At 41.8% G+C, this 16,674-nt stretch overlaps 1 protein-coding gene across 1 annotated transcript in view; it reads left to right on the top strand.

The window, feature by feature from the left end:
* slc25a12 (solute carrier family 25 member 12) overlaps positions 1 to 16,674 on the top strand; it is a 72,575-nt gene that overhangs the window by 17,806 nt on the left and 38,095 nt on the right. The window contains exons 5-7 of the mRNA XM_061234241.1: positions 9,458 to 9,597; positions 12,506 to 12,652; positions 13,178 to 13,316. Coding sequence (XP_061090225.1) covers positions 9,458 to 9,597; positions 12,506 to 12,652; positions 13,178 to 13,316 — 426 coding nt within the window. The remainder of the gene's footprint in view (positions 1 to 9,457; positions 9,598 to 12,505; positions 12,653 to 13,177; positions 13,317 to 16,674) is intronic.

Raw genomic sequence — 16,674 nt, forward strand, 5'->3', positions numbered from 1 at the left:
TACGATGAAATCCTCCACCTGCGCCCTGGACCCCGTTCCCACCGCTCTGGTTAAATCAAGCATTTGTGCCATAAGTCCCCTGATCACCAAAACCATAAACCTTTCCCTCCAGTCTGGCCACGTTCCCTCTGTTCTAAAAACTGCCATCATTACACCCCTCCTCAAAAAACCCACCTTGGACTCAGCAGTCCTTGCCAATTACAGACCAATTTCCAACCTCCCTTTCCTTTCCAAGGTCCTGGAAAAAGTGGGAGCTGCACAGCTCCAGGACCATCTCCAACTCAATAACATTGCAGAGAAGTTCCAGTCTGGCTTCCGCACCACCCATAGCACTGAAACAGCGCTAGTCAGGGTCACTAATGACCTGTTGATGGCGGCTGATGCTGGCTCCCCTTCACTCCTCATCCTGCTTGACCTAACCGCAGCATTTGACACCATTGACCATCACATCCTCCTTAACCGGCTACACTCCATCGGCCTCTCTGACTTTGCTCTGAATTGGTTCAAATCATACCTCTCCGACAGAACCGAGTACGTCTCTTTGGGAGGGAAAAAATCCCGGTCCCATCCTGTCACCTGTGGTGTCCCCCAAGGATCCGTCCTCGGCCCCGTCCTCTTCACCCTCTACTTGCTCCCCCTCGGCCGTGTCATCAGCCAGTATGGAATTTCCTTCCATTGCTATGCTGATGACACACAACTGTACCTTAAGACTGACTCGCCCCCCTCTGCAGCTCCGCCGTCACCATCTCCATCATCCACACTCACTACCTGCCTGGAGGAGATAAAGGCGTGGATGAAATCAAACTTCCTACAACTCAACAGCTCCAAAACCGAGGCCATCCTAATTGGCACCCCCCATCAGATTCATTCATCCTCCATTACCAGCATCTCTTTCTCCGGTCAAGTCCTTCCCCTCTCATCCATAGTCACCAACCTGGGTGTGAAAATTGACCCCCACCTAAACTTTGAGGCCCACATTAAACACCTGTGCAAAACCTCCTTTTTCCACCTCAGGAACATTGCTAAACTCCGTCCCACACTCACCCTCCCAGATGCAGAAAAACTTGTCCACGCCTTTGTCTCCTCCAGGCTGGATTACTGTAACGCACTTCTCATCGGGATCCCTAGCAAGAGCCTCCTGAGGCTCCAATTTATCCAGAACAGCGCTGCTAGGATCCTGATGAGAGTGCGTAAGTACGACCACATCACACCGATCCTCCACTCACTTCACTGGCTCCCCATCACCTCCCGGACTGAATACAAAATATCCCTTCTGACCCATCAGTGCATCTATGGAAATGCCCCCCCCTATCTCAAAGAACTACTCACCCCAGAACCCTCCACTCGAAACCTTCGCTCTGCCAACACCAACCGCCTCCGTCCTCACAAGACCAAGCTCTGCACCATGGGCGACCGAGCCTTCTGCTCGGCTGCTCCCCGCCTGTGGAATGCCCTCCCTGATTACCTGAGAGCACCGCAGACCACTGATGCTTTTAAAAGAGGGCTAAAAACCTACCTCTTTACTAAAGCCTTTTCTTAGTTTTTATATTTTATACATGCCATTGGGTGTTTTATTCCCTGTTTTTACCCTGTAGCACTTTGAGATTTGGTCTCCAAATGTAAAGTGCACTATAAATAAAATGCATTATTATTATTATTATTAATGATCGCTGTGACCTCAGCCATTAAAGTGGACAGCACCTCATGAGTGAGGTGTGAGGAACTGATTTGTTGGAACATGGAGCCGAGTATCCTTCTGGAGACGCCGATCATCCGCTCCCAGACTCCTCCCATGTGCGACGAGTGGGGCGGGTTGAAGATCCAAGTGCAGCCCTCTTCACCCAAGTACTTCCTGATATTAGGCTCTTCAGGATCAGTAAGGAGTATATTCAACTCCTTGCAGGCACCTGTAAAGTTGGTCCCACAATCTGAACAAATTTGTTTCACAGGGCCTTGCAGTGCAAAGAAGCGGCGTAGGGCATTGATGAAACTTGATGTGCCCATTGACTCGATCAGTTCTATGTGCACGGCACGTGTGCTCAAGCAAGTGAAGAGGACAGCCCACCGCTTGTTATTGACTTGACCTCCGCGAGTCCATCTTGTGGTGATAGTCCAAGGGCCAAACACGTCAAGTCCTATCTAGCTGAAAGGTGGCTCTGTGCTCAGTCGGTCAGAAGGTAGATCAGCCATTTTCTGTTCGGAAGTTCTTCTGCGAAGTTTGCTGCAGGTCACGCATTGGTGGAGAATGCTGTTTACGCATTTCTTGGCTCCGACGTTCCAGTATCCTGCTGTGCGGACAGCACCTTCTGTGAACATACGACCCTGGTGTCTGACCTTTTCGTGGTAGTACTTCACAAGGAGTGAGCTGATGTGACAGCTGCCTGGAATGATGAGAGGGAACTTTTCTTGTGTCAAGTGCTACATAGTTGAGTCTACCTCCTATTCTCAGAAGGCCTTCTTCATCGACATAGGGGTTCAATTTTCTCAGAGAACTGTGTTTTGGAATGTCCTTTTCAGCGGTTAAGCAGGCAAACTCTTCACTGTAAGTCTCTCTTTGGACGCACCTGATGATGAGAATTTCTGCCAATTAGAGTTCTTCTGCTGTGCGGGGCTCTTTACATTGATGCCAACCACTACATGTTTTGTGCTTAACTTTGACAGCAGCTTTGGAGTTCTGAGTGATGTGTCTTAGAGACGCTATAGCTCGTACCAGAGACTTCCAGGAGGAGAACCGCTCAAAGCGGTGTGATCCAAGTTTAGCTGGTGTAACAGAGACAGTAGTGGCGTGGGAACGCACCTCGGTATCAGAGTCGGGTTCAATGAGGTTGTAGGACTCCTCTTCCAAGGTTGGGGCTCCTTCATATCGAGACAAGAAGGCAGGTCCTGTGAGCCATATTGCGTTGACCAGTTCGCCTGCAGATACGGAAGAGTTCCATGATCTGCTGGATTCTGAGTGGTGCAGACGTAGTGCCACTGCCACGAGTTTGGAGAAAATACAGCACTGAATATTTCGCATTGGGATTTTTTTGGACAAGACAAACTTGTTACCGCTGTGCGTGGTGTGTTCCAAGGGTTTATCAAAGGAACCTCTGAAGCAGTGTAAACTGCGTCGTCACCTCGAAACAAAAACCCCCACAAAAAACAGTACATACCCAGCTGCTTGACCTTTTTCAATAATAAACTCGGAGTATCAGGGCAAGAAATGTCATGTATGGGCACTGAGAACGCAAAGGCAGTGTCCCATCTGGTCACTCGACTCATAGCCAAGGCTGGTAAGCCGCATACAATTGGTGACAATTTCATTCTCCCGGCCACAAGGGATAGTGGGGTGATGTTGGGAGAGAGAAATGCAAAGCCAATTAACCTCATCCCATTGTCTGATTACTCAAATGCAGGATTGACGATATGGCAGAGAATGTGTCAGTGCAGCTGATAATGAGCATGTGAGAGTAGTTTTTATGTCATTCAATTGGATGAATCGACAGTCAAACCTGCTTGCCTATGTAAGGTATGAAAACGATGGCAAGGTAAAAGAAGAGTTCCTCTTTTGAAAATCTTTCAACACGTTCAACTGCTGAGGCCATTTGAGACATTCTGAACCAGTTCATAGTTTCAAACGGGATTGATTGGTCCAAATGTGTGGGAGTGAGTACTGATGCGGGGACTTTTTGAATTGCGTGATGAGGTGAGTGTTTTTTCTGGGGCGACATTGGCTGAGGCGGTAAGAGCAGTTGTCTGGCAGTTGGAGGGTTGCTGTTTTGATCCTCCGCCTGGGCTGTGTTGAAGTGTCCCTGAGCAAGACTTGTGACCGACTGGTTGGGGCCTTGTATAGCAGCCATTGGTGTGTGTGTGTGTGTGTGTGTGTGTGTGTGTGTGTGTGTGTGTGTGTGTGTGTGTGTGTGTGTGTGTGTGTGTGTGTGTGTGTGTGTGTGTGTGTGTGTGTGTGTGTGTGTGTGTGTGTGTGTGTGTGAATGAACAAGAAGCATCAATTGTACAGCGCTTTGGATAAAGGCTATATACAGTTGTGTCCAAATAAATAGCAGTGCGTTAAAAGTGAATAAAGTGCTAATATTTTTTAATACCTTTTAGTTCAATATTTCAAGCGTAGTGGAAACATTACACATTCAATTCCAAATCAAAACATTTGTGAATTTTATCAAGTAACCCCATGAGTTTTCAATGGGGTTGAGGTCGGGGGATTGAGCTGGCCACTCCATTACCTCAATCCTTTTTGTCTGGAACCAAGATGTTGCTCGATTCCTCATGTGTTTGTGGTCGTTGTCTTGTTGAATGCCCATTTCAGGGGCATTTCCTGTTTGACATAAGGCAACATAATCTCTTCAAGTATTTTGATGTATTCAAACTAGGGGTGTGAAGGGTTAAACGGTTAACCGGTTAACCGAAACTGATTTGCAACCGGTTACAAAGAATTGTTAACCGATAATTTTTTTTATGAAGGTGAAATTGTAAGCTCAGTTTAAAATAAATGCACGTTCTTCACCTGAAGTATTATTGCGGTTCCAAACTAGCTATCGACTAGCTTCAGTAGTTCGACCAAGCAATCAAGGGGTTTAAAATGCAAACACCATAAGGAATTGAATGCTACAGTATTAGTTATCAAATAATTTCTGTAGCTGTTGGTTGATTTACGGCTTATTGTAACTTTGTGTCGTTTCTCAAGGTTCACAGAAGATCCGTGTTTATTCGTTGACACGCAAATTTAAACTACCAGCCCACTGAACGTAGCTTTCCACTATACTGTATCTACATAAAAATAAACAAAGCAATACATCATTGCACAAATGTTGCACTAAATATTACAATATGTTTACATTCAATCCACAATCTACAGTCGTACAAGCAAGCAATCTGCGGCCATTTCAGAGGGATAAGAATGCAAGCACCGAATGGAATGGAATGCTACAGTACTATAGTTGTCAAATAATTTCTGTGTGTTTTAAATCTGTAGCTGTTAGTTCACTTACGGCTTTTTCTATGGCGTTTCTTCATCCGTGTTTATTCGTTGACACGTGAATTGACACTACCGGCAAACTGAACTTCGCTTTCCACTATGCGCGATCTACATAAAAAGAAATAAAGCAAAACATTATCATTAGGCTATTTATCCATCGGATATTTAAAGCAAAAATTCCCTGCTTTCAGCGAAAAATGGACACCTTAATCTCACCACCACGATTGTCCCATGCCATTTAAAATGCATTGGCATATCAAATGCAAGTTTACCGTTACATAAGAATATATCAAATTGTACAGCGACCTGCATTGGCATGGTAAAAAAATCATTAGCCGCCTATGGTAAAACAGACCCGGAGTTATAATATATCAGGCAAATATTGCATGACCACAGCTACAGATTTCTGCAACTGTGAGGTTACACTGCACAATGTCAATGTAAATATTTAATTTGGCAATTAGGCTGATCTGACTTACAATGTTGACATTTAACTATTGAGATGGCCAATAATAAAGTTTGAAAATACAATTACATTTCTCAGTAATCCAGTAAAAAAAAAAAAAAAAAAAAAAAAAAAAAGATACGACCCATAAACAGTTAACCGTTTAAAAAATGGGATTGTCACCAGTTACTAAAATTGATGATTTGTCACATCCCTAATTCAAACCTGGTATACGAACCCAACACTGTAGTATGAAAAACATGCCCATACCATGATTTTTATGCCACCATGCTTCACTGTCTTCATTGTGTACTGTGGCTTGAATTCAGTACCCAGGGGTTGTCTGACATACTGTCGATGCCCACTAGACACCAAAAGAACAAATTACTCATCTGTCCACAGAATGTTACGCCATGTTCTGGAGCTGATGAATTGCTGAATCTTTGCCATTCTGACTATTCTTCGTTCCGTATTAACAGTAGTTGCTCTTTCTTCTGCTTGTTTTGGGTATTTGTTGCCATTTTAAAGCATTTGAGATCATTTTGGCTGAGCATTTTATAATTTGCTGCACTTCTTTATACGTTTTCCCCTCTCCAATCAACTTTTTAATCAAATGACGTTGTTCCTCAGAACAATGTTTGGAACGGCCCATTTCACTTAGCAATTCAGAAGAAATTATATTTTATAAATGTGTGAAACATTTGGTTCCCTTCTTCCTTAATAAAGGACACCTGTTTTTTCACAGAATGAATGAATTCTCTCGTTAAACACTGCTATTATTTTGAACTCGCCCCTTTCAATGAATGAGTCAATTACTCAGAACAAGCAGCGTGCATGTCATGACAGTTGGGTCTGTTGTTTTTATATTGCACTACTACATCTCCGAGTAAAGGATTTGCCATGCAGAAATATCAATACTATTAATAACAGTGGTTCATCAGTTCAACTGATGTTGTTCTGCTATTTTCTTGAACACAACTGTAAATGCCAACCATTTGCCAGTTACTATTCTCAACCCAAAGTTTGAACTTGCACTTTGCTTCTGTGATTTTGAGTGGTTGCCTACATTGGGATACCTGGCTGACATTTTCAGCCACTTAAATGGGCTCAATCTCAGTCTCCAAAGAAAAGCAGTGACTATGTCCAGACTAAACTGGATGCGACCATAGGAAAAATGGATGTGTGCGCTAGGCAAGTTAGCTAGTCAAATGTTTAATCTGTCTGATCTGATTTTTTGACAAAGAAAGAAATGCGTCCATGATCAATCATGTCAAAGAGCACCTGCACGGTTGAGGACCAAGCTGCAGGAATACTTCCCCTTCCCAGATGTGCAGTGCAGCTGGATGAGCCACAGTGATGAGACCCTCACAGGACTGAGCATCAAAGAGAAGGACAGTCATGTGGATCTCTCTTGCGACAGCGCATTGAAAGTGGCTTTCTCATAGAATTACCGGAACTTTTGGCTTGAATTAATGTACAATAATACAATGTTTTGGTACAGAGTGTCGGGTCGTCCACTGTATATTTTGAAACCCGAATTTAAGGGCTATAAACCCAGGTAGAGGGTGATTCAACATGTCAGTGAGCCCTTTTAAATGATTTGAAGGGATTTACAATGGTCTTCAACACAATGTTTCAACACAAAAATCTTACCGATTGTACCTTTAAGCCAGACATCAAGCATTTAGTGTCTGCCATTCGACATCAGCCTTCTCATTTTGTGAGTCAACATTAATGTGGGACTTCTGAATTCATCCTGCTGCTACCGTCATGAATTACATCATCAATAAAGATTAGTGAGCCCACTCCAGAAGCAGCCATGCAAGCTCAAACCATGACACTTCCTCCACCTTGCTTCACAGATGTGCTTGTATGTTTTGAATCATGAGCAGATCCCTTCTTTCTATACACTTCAGCCTTTCCATGACTTTGGCAGAGGTTAATCTTGGTCTCATTAGTCGATTAAACTTTGTTACAGAACTTTTGTGGCTCATCTCTGTACTTCTTTGCAAATTGTAATCCTGCCTTCAGATTCTTACTTCTGATGTGTGGTTTGCATCTTGTGGTTTGCATCCTGTATTGCTGCCTTCTAAGTCTTCTTTGAACGGTTGATTGAGACCTTCACCCCTGCCCTGTGGAGATTATTTGTGATGTCACTGATTAATGTCTGGGGTTTTTCTTTGCAGCTCTCACAATTTTTTCTGTCATCAACTGTTGTTCTTTTCCTACGCCGACCTTTTCGATGTCTCTTGCTCAGTATACCACCGTTTTTTTGAGCTTCAAAATGTCTTACTTTTCTCCAAGATAGCTCTGTTCTTCATGATGGTTTATCTTTTCTAACACAAATGCAGTCTTCACAGGCAAAACTCAAGGATAAAACCAAGAGTAGACATTCAGAAATATTTATTGTTTTACCAGTCAAACTAACAAGACTCTTTTGGGCAAAACGAAACCCTCATCAGTCATGGTAAAATACTTAATTTCTCACCTAAAAATTGGGTGGTCTGATACAAAAGGTGATATGTTCTACGTTGTTCAACAAATCTAGATAAAAATACCCGGAAATAAACACTGATTTTCGGATCTGTCGTCTAATGTACTTCTTTTGAGCTCAATTTCAGTTGTCTCCATTGTATAGCAAAAACAAAGAATTCGCCTTGCTGTTCCAATACTTTGGGAGGGGACTGTATCTGCGTCTTTAAGAAGGGTGTCGGTGTCCAATATGGGTTAACTTTGAGGGCCCCTTTCTCTTGAATGGTCTGTGATTCTCACACCCTCTGATATAAGATGTACTTTATAGAATCCCGTGCTGTAATTTTCCTCTGACATCTCTGATCTTTCACATCCAGATTATGAAAGCCTAAAACGGCCAAAAATGAAGATTTTTTTTATATAAGCATTGTTTTATATGAAATTGCCCATTGCGTCTTACGACTGATCATAATAAACGGATCACATATTGGTGTATTGGTCCACTGAGCTTTAGTTTCAGTGCTTTGCATTTGATATGCCAATGCATTTTAAATGGCGTGGGACAATCGTGGTGTCCATTAAGGTGTCCATTTCTCGCTGAAAGCAGGGAATTTTAGCTTCGCAATGTTGTCAGCCAGGTAAAGAATGCAGTAATCACTGATTAAGCATAGAAATTTGCATGCGCATGCACACAAGCCCAAACTCGTGCAAGCACACACACTCACACACTCATACACTCTTCTCTGAATAAAAACCATAGCCATGTCCATAAAAGCCATGTCCACCTGGGCGATTTCATTGTGCATTTGGATGTCTTTTCAGATTAAATTAAAGAATTTCATATCCGCAGTTTACACATTACATTCCTGAGAGTAGATTGATAGATTTAGAATTTCAGGGCTTTCACTTTCTTTTCCTGCCTAATATACTGTGTGATTCCAGGAATATGGGGTGTGTGCACGCAGTTGTTTGGAATTATGTGGAGGTCCTGTAGAGATATTAGAGTGTGTATGGTTGTAAGGTTTGTGTGTGCACATGGAAGAGTGTTCGGGACTGGGAATGTGTCAGCTAGAGGGCTGTGACCTCAATGTGGGTGTGTGTTCAGATCTGGGAATGTGTACACAGTGTGTGGGGGCCAGTGGGTGTGTCAGCTGATGTTCTTGGGGTGCTGCTCAGCCCAGCATTGTCGGCAGTATTTCGGCTGAACAAACGAGGGAGCAAGGGATAATGACTATCACGTGTTCCACACAAGAAGTGGAACTGTGAGCCCAACATGGGACAAAACCAGGGAGACGAGGGTTCACAAAAGAGCCGTGGCAATGGTGATTGTGCTGGACGAGAAGTAACAAAAGAGAAAATTGCTGGCAGAAATTCAGAGAGAAAAGCTGAGATAGGCCTTTCAGCCAGATTTTTCCTCTTGCTGCGTGTATTGACTTGATTTGATCTATCAATGGTTTCCTGAGAAATTAGAACTTTTGTAAGAGACCTGCTGATACACCATTGCTGAGACTTCAGCGCTGCTGTGCCGACACTCATTTCTCTGGATGCACTTCTCTTCCCCTTCACAGAGAATGTCCGAGACATCTTTAGCCAGACCACAGTCCACCACCACATCCCTTTCAACTGGGACTGCGAGTTCATCAGGCTGCACTTTGGCCATGACAGGAAGAAGCGGCTCAGTTACCTAGAGTTCACTCAGTTTCTTCAGGTATGGATTTGACTTGGTTGCAACAGATCCCTTTTTCCATGTCTATGACCACTACTTATTGCTGTGCAAGAAAAATGTGCGTTTGTGTATCTGCATACAGATGTGTATCTAATCAGTCAATCATGTGAATGCATCTCAGTGTATAAAATCATGCAGACATGATTACGAGGTTAAACCAAATAGGACCCTCAGGGATTGGCGAGTGTATTACCCGGGGGTAACGTTAACCCATGGTAAATTAAAACCCCTGAAATGGATTAAATTTAATGTTGACAACTGACAACGCTCAATACAACCATTTCTGAAAAATAATCTGACCACCACCACAATGCATAATGGACTGAAAAGCCTCAAATGAAAATAAATTAAATTGATCAGCCCAAACACTAACATTAGCCTGCTCTCCATCGAGGTGTATCGGCACAGATCTTTGACAACTGCTACAGCCCTGTATGTCTTCTGTACTTCAAATAACGTACTCATCACTGGGTGGATTGCTTCTGATTCAAACTTTCTCCAAAAGAGCCTGCAATAATTTATCTTAAGATTTCTTTTTTACACCAGGCGGCTTAATTAATGGGAAACTTATTACAGCTGTAACCATCACTGGAATTATTACCATATGAAATATAAAAGGTCAGCTTCAGACAAGTATTTGATTGCATGTTAGTGTATTAAACGTGTAAATCATATTTTCTATAACACTGTGCAAGGTATGTAGCCTACATTGAGTAGGATATAGAATAGGTGTGAGAACTATATCTCCCAAACAGACTGCCTGTGAGCCCACATTCAAGACACCATTTATCATCCCCCAACTCACCACGTTACTTTCCATATGGAACAAACTACACATAAGAAACTTCTCATTTGTAGAAGTATTACTTTTGTGGATCAAATGTAATGTAATTTTGCATTAATGGGAAAAAACTGAATTCACATTTGTTATGTTTGTTCTTCACAAAAATATGCACGTAGCAGTTCGGTGTGGCTATGCTTTCCAGAAGCAGATACACCTAGCTAGGTCAGGAGTTTCATTTAATGTTCACATCAACTGTCAGAATGGGGGGGAAAAAATTATATAAGTGACTGTGGAATGATTGTTGGTGGCAGACAGGGTGCCGCTAATCTCCTGGGATTTTCACACATACTAGTCTCTAGAGTTAGAAGAGTGGAAACCCCCCCCCCCCCCCAAAAAAAAAAAAACCAGTGAGCAGCAGTTTTGCATACAGTTAATGAGAGATGTCAAAGAAGAATGGCCAGACTGGTCAAAGCTGACTGGAAGGTGATGCAAATAACCACACATTACAACAGTGGTATGCAGAAGAGCATAACTGAACACACAATGCATCATAACTCTAAGTGGATAGGCTACAGCAGTAGAAGTCTATAAATAAGTCTAATAGATACCTAATAAAGTGCTTGGTATTGTGTACATGCAGACTTTGGAAAAAAAAAAAAGGGCCTATATCCTTCCGAAATGTTGAAGCACTATAAAGACTGCAGTAGTCAGTGAGTGTGGTTTAAAAGTAGCGATATTAAGTATTTTTTTATTATTAAGTTGACACATTTAAACATTTTATTACAAAACATTCTAAACAGGGCTGCACAGAATAAGCGTTCCACCCACCCTAATGCAGAGCAGACAGGAATGAGACAGGAAGGATGTGTTTGGAGCTGGGGCAGACCAGACACCACACTGCATCCCTAGTTAATGAAATGGAAAGGACATTTCCAGCGTTGTACTTTGAGCACTCGGTGCGCTTTTTCAAAGTTGTTTTGGAACAAAAAGTAGTAACTGTCATTGCGGCAAGTTAAGAAAGATAGCGAGCAGAATGCAGCAGTTAGAGGCCGCAGATGGCAAGAAGACTCTTCTGTACTTTAGACCATTTTGGAGCACAGCAGCTTTTTTTTTTTCTTTTCTCTCGTACTTGGGAGTGGGTGTAGTGTGATACCCCCCCTTAGTGATCTGTGTGGACTATATCTTAGGGACTGCATTTTTCCTTTAATCACATTTGCTGTGGAATGAAGTCCTATTTGGAGTTAATTAGCGGCATTTTCTTGGTGCTGTGCTTTTCTACACTGTAGCTCGGGAGGATCCACAAACATTTTGTGTGTGCCAAAACAAATGCTTAAAGTGCAGTTTTTCAGGTATGTAAATATAACACTGCCATGTGAATGAGTAAGTTGAGGATGTAGAGAGCTGATTGTACCAGTAGTGTAATAACACTGATGGCATACTGTATTCTCTGCATGATCTGACTTCTGCGGCCAGTCCTTCTGGCCTTGACTGCCATCCAGCACATGGACCCTGTCAACATTTTTAAGCCAAGATCAGAATAAAAACCACAGTGGATCAAAAGGGGTGGCTGGCTATGTGTTTGAATATGCCTATTGCATCAGCGATACACTGGCTGGTTCACCAGAAAGTACTGTATGTCAGGCCCAGTGTGTAATGCAGATCAGATTATTCTTTTGGTTAGAATTGATTAGATTAGACCAATCACATTTGACCGCAGCAATCCCCACAGCCATCATGTTCAACCTCCTCCTCGTTGCTTTCAACAATTGCTTCCTCTCCTGTGCTTTTTTTGGGGTTCACCTAGCCTTGTTTTCATTAGCCGCATGTCCCCTTATGTTTGAAGCATTTAAGCTGAATTCTATGAACCTTTCTAATGCTGATAGCAAGGTGCCTTTACTTCAACCCCATTGATGCATTGTGGAAATAAATAAAAAAAAGGGTGGGGGGCAGGTAGTCAATGGCACTAGCATTGTTGTCAGACCAGATCAGTTGAATTTAATAAGCTAGTACCACCCAACCCCTCTGATCTGATCCACTACAAGGAATGGAGAAGCGTTTCGCTGGAGTTTCTTTACTACGGTTCTGGTGTGATTTCTCCTCCTACAGGAACTGCAGCTGGAGCATGCCCGCCAAGCATTCATGCAGAAGGACAAAACCAGGAGCGGCGCCATATCCGCCTTAGACTTCAGTGACATCATGGCCACCATCCGCCACCACATGCTCACCCCCTTTGTGGAGGAGAACCTGGTCTCAGTAAGTGACCAATGGGGTGTGGACAGGCTTACATAAGATACACATGCTCAGTGTACTCCAAGCCATTCTATGCTTTTTGCTAAATTATCAACATTTGTTCATTAAATAGTACATTTCAGTAAATTTCACTTGTAATGCTTAGAGGACCAGCTAGCTAGCTCACAGAAAAGAATGTTTGCTCCACTGCTTCAAACAAAATTGTCGTTGTTTGCAACAATATTGCTGCTGAACTTATTTTCACCATGAATTATCGACACACTAACCAGATGGTCAGCTCCATATTCCTTGCATTGCAGATTCTGTATTTGTTGAAGTGTACTTTGCTAGCTCATAATGAATATTCATGAAGGGTCTGTTGATTAAAATGTCATCACTAGTCTGGCAATACAGACCGTACAGGAACCACCTGTTAGCAATTGGAATTGTCTAGAATAAAGAAGTGAAGGGGACCGAAGGAATGCCGCACCTGATCTGGTTTTTATATAGAACTTGCTGAACTGTGGTGTCATTCTCCTGCCCTCTCAGGCTGCAGGGGGCAGCACCTCTCACATGGTCAGCTTCTCCTACTTCAACGCCTTCAACTCGCTGCTCAACAATATGGAACTGATCCGTAAGATTTACAGCACCCTGGCAGGCTCACGCAAGGACACACTTGCCACCAAAGGTACACACACTCACCCTCCCCACACTGCCCTGATAGGAGCCGCCTTTATAGCCATGGCGAATACCCAAAACTAAAGGGGACCTTAGCTATACAGTACAACCCCGCTATAACTTGAGAAGTGGGTTCCAGAAAATGAAATTGCGTAAAATGCCGGATCGTGTTATTGCAAGGTTAATGAAAAATAATATTTTCCCACTTCATAAGGCCTAGGTCAAAGTACACGTATAAATAAATTTTGGATAAATTTTCTTATTTTATTAAATTTTTAATATAGATACGGTATGTAAATAACATAATATTTGACTATGTATATACTGTAGTGATGCATGGTGCATAATAGAAACGTATATAATAAAAGTCATAACTGTTAACTACATAGCACGCGCACAGTGATCATTTCCTCAATTAATTATCTAGAGCAGTCTTTTTGGCTGCCCACTGAAATGCAGCACAGCATCTCTTTAATTTTGTATGTGGTGGTTGGCAATAAGGAATACAAATCCAGAAATTCTGAGCTTCATGTGCTGCTTTGTTTTTGTGCTAGAGCCTTCTAAAATTTTGGGGGCCATCACTTAAAAAGTGCCAAGATGCATGAAATCCTGTTTTTAAATGACCGTAATTTTACATGCAGACTGCCAAATCAAATCATATTTGGTATCTTTTTTAGTGCTTGGTACATAAAAATCATATCTCCTGTCAAAAATTATTAATCTGCTTTCATTTTGAAGATACTAGGCCTAACTTAAAAGTGATATATTTCTTTAAAAAGAAGCCAATTTGAGACGTCTCTACTTCGCACTCTACTTTAGCTGTAGAGCCGAGGTGCAGAAGTGTTTCTGATGTTTGTTTAATTCAAACTTTATTTTATAGTTTCATTTATTATCAAGAATTGAGCTGCTAAAGCACTATTCTGTTTAAAAATTCCAGGTATTTTCAGAAATGGTAAATATTCTTGGCAATTCATGGCAACTTTTTCAATTCATGAGAATTCCGTTTTTTGGGGTGTTTCACACCCATTTCACGATTTTATTCTTGCATGTACAGTTGTCTTTGAAAAGATATAGAGAAAAAACAAGTGTCACTTCAATAGCCTGTGTGTAAGCTAGAGAACTAACCATTTTAGCAAACTCACAATAGACTGTATACCATCAAAAATGTACCTCAGAATGTACACTTTTTCCCTGATGCTCGTGATGAAAGCATGATCTGTGAATGTACTCTTACCGGGAAGTAATTATGTCTGCACTCAGGACCCATGCATACTCAATTTTTGTCATGCAAAATCAGATATTGAGATATACAGTGGTTTCAGAAAGTATTTTTTTTGCAGTTTGTTGTACTTTCATGTTAAATCCATAATGACAAAGTAAAAACGTGTTTTTAGAAAATGTTTCAAATTTACTAAAAATCTATGAATTCTCCCATTTACATAAATATTCAGACCCTTTGCTGTTTGTAATCAAGCAATTAATATGTGGTCAAGGTGCCGATTCTCAGCTTTAATTACCATGTAGTAATTGCACTACTTTTTATATGTAGCTGTAATTACTTCATAGTGCAACCAAAATTTGCATAAAAACAAATAAAAGCTGAGAATCTGTATTTTAACTACATAGTGTGTCCAAAGGTTTGACTGGTACTGTATATACAGTCAGGTCCATAAATATTGGGACATCGACACAATTCTCCTCTTTTTGGCTCTATACACCACCACAATAGATTTGAAATGAAACTAACAAGATATGCTTTAACTGCAGACTTTCAGCTTTAATTTGAGGGTATTTACATCCAAATCAGGTGAACGGTGTAGGAATTACAACAGTTTCTATATGTGCCTCACACTTTTTAAGGGACCAAAAGTAATGGGACAATTGGCTGCTCAGCTGTTCCATGGCCAGGTGTGTGTTATTCCCTCATTATCTCATTTACAAGGAGCAGATAAAAGGTCTAGAGTTAATTTCAAGTGTGCTATTTGCATTTGGAATCTGTTGCTGTCAACTCTCAATACGAGATCCAAAGAGCTGTCACTATCAGTGAAGCAAGCCATCATTAGGCTGAAAAATCAAAACAAACCCATCAGAGAGATAGCAAAAAAAAAAAACATTAAGTGTGGCCAAATCCACTGTTTGGAACATTCTTAAAACGAAAGAACGCACCGGTGAGCTCAGCAACACCAAAAGACCCAGAAGACCACAGAAAACAACTGTGGTGGATGACAGAAGAATTCTTTCCCTGGTGAAGAAAAACCCCTTCACAACAGTTGGCCAGATCAAGAACACTCTCCAGGAGGTAGGTGTATGTGTGTGTCAAAGTCAACAATCAAGAGAAGACTTCACCAGAGTAAATACAGAGGGTTCACCACAAGATGTAAACCATTGGTGAGCCTCAAAAACAGGAAGACCAGATTAGAGTTTGCCTAACAACATCTAAAAAAGCCTTTACAGTTCTGGAACAACATCCTATGGACTGATGAGACAAAGATCAAAATGTACCAGAATGATGGGAAGAGAAGAGTATGGAGAAGGAAAGGAACTGCTCATGATCCAAAACATACCACCTCATCAGTGAAGCATGGTGGTGGTAGTGTCAGGGCTGCCAATGGAACTGGTTCCCTTGTATTTATTGATGATGTGACTGCTGACAAAAGCAGCAGGATGAATTCTGAAGTGTTTCGGGCAATATTATCTGCTCATATTCAGCCAAATGCTTCAGAACTCATTGGACAGCGCTTCATAGTGCAGATGGACAATGACCCAAAGCATACTGCGAAAGCAACCAAATAGTTTTTTAAGGCAAAGAAGTGGAATGTTATGCAATGGCCAAGTCAATCATCTGACCGGAATCCGATTGAACATGCATTTCACTTGCTGAAGACAAAACTGAAGGGAAAATGCCCCAAGAACAAGCAGGAACTGAAGACAGTTGCAGTAGAGGCCTGGCAGAGCATCACCAGGGATGAAACCCAGCGTCTGGTGATGTCTGCGTTCCAGACTTCAGGCTGTAATTGACTGCAAAGGATTTGCAACCAAGTATTAAAAAGTGAAAGTTTGATTTATGATTGTTAGTTTGTCCCATTACTTTTGGTCCCTTAAAAAGTGGGAGGCACATTGTAATTCCTACACCATTCACCTGATTTGGATGTAAATGCCCTCAAATTAAAGCTGAAAGTCTGCAGTTAAAGCACAGCTTGTTAGTTTCGTTTCAGATCCATTGTGGTGGTGTATAGAGCCAAAAAGATGAGAATTGTGTCGATGTCCCAATATTTATGGACCTGACTAGCCATACAACAAGGTATGGCTGTTTAATAACTGGTATGGAAATGTGATATCTCTTGTCACTGTCTTCCTTCTTCATGAAA

The sequence above is a fragment of the Conger conger genome, chromosome 3, assembly GCF_963514075.1.
Source record: "Conger conger chromosome 3, fConCon1.1, whole genome shotgun sequence".
In the NCBI taxonomy this organism is placed as follows: domain Eukaryota; kingdom Metazoa; phylum Chordata; class Actinopteri; order Anguilliformes; family Congridae; genus Conger; species Conger conger.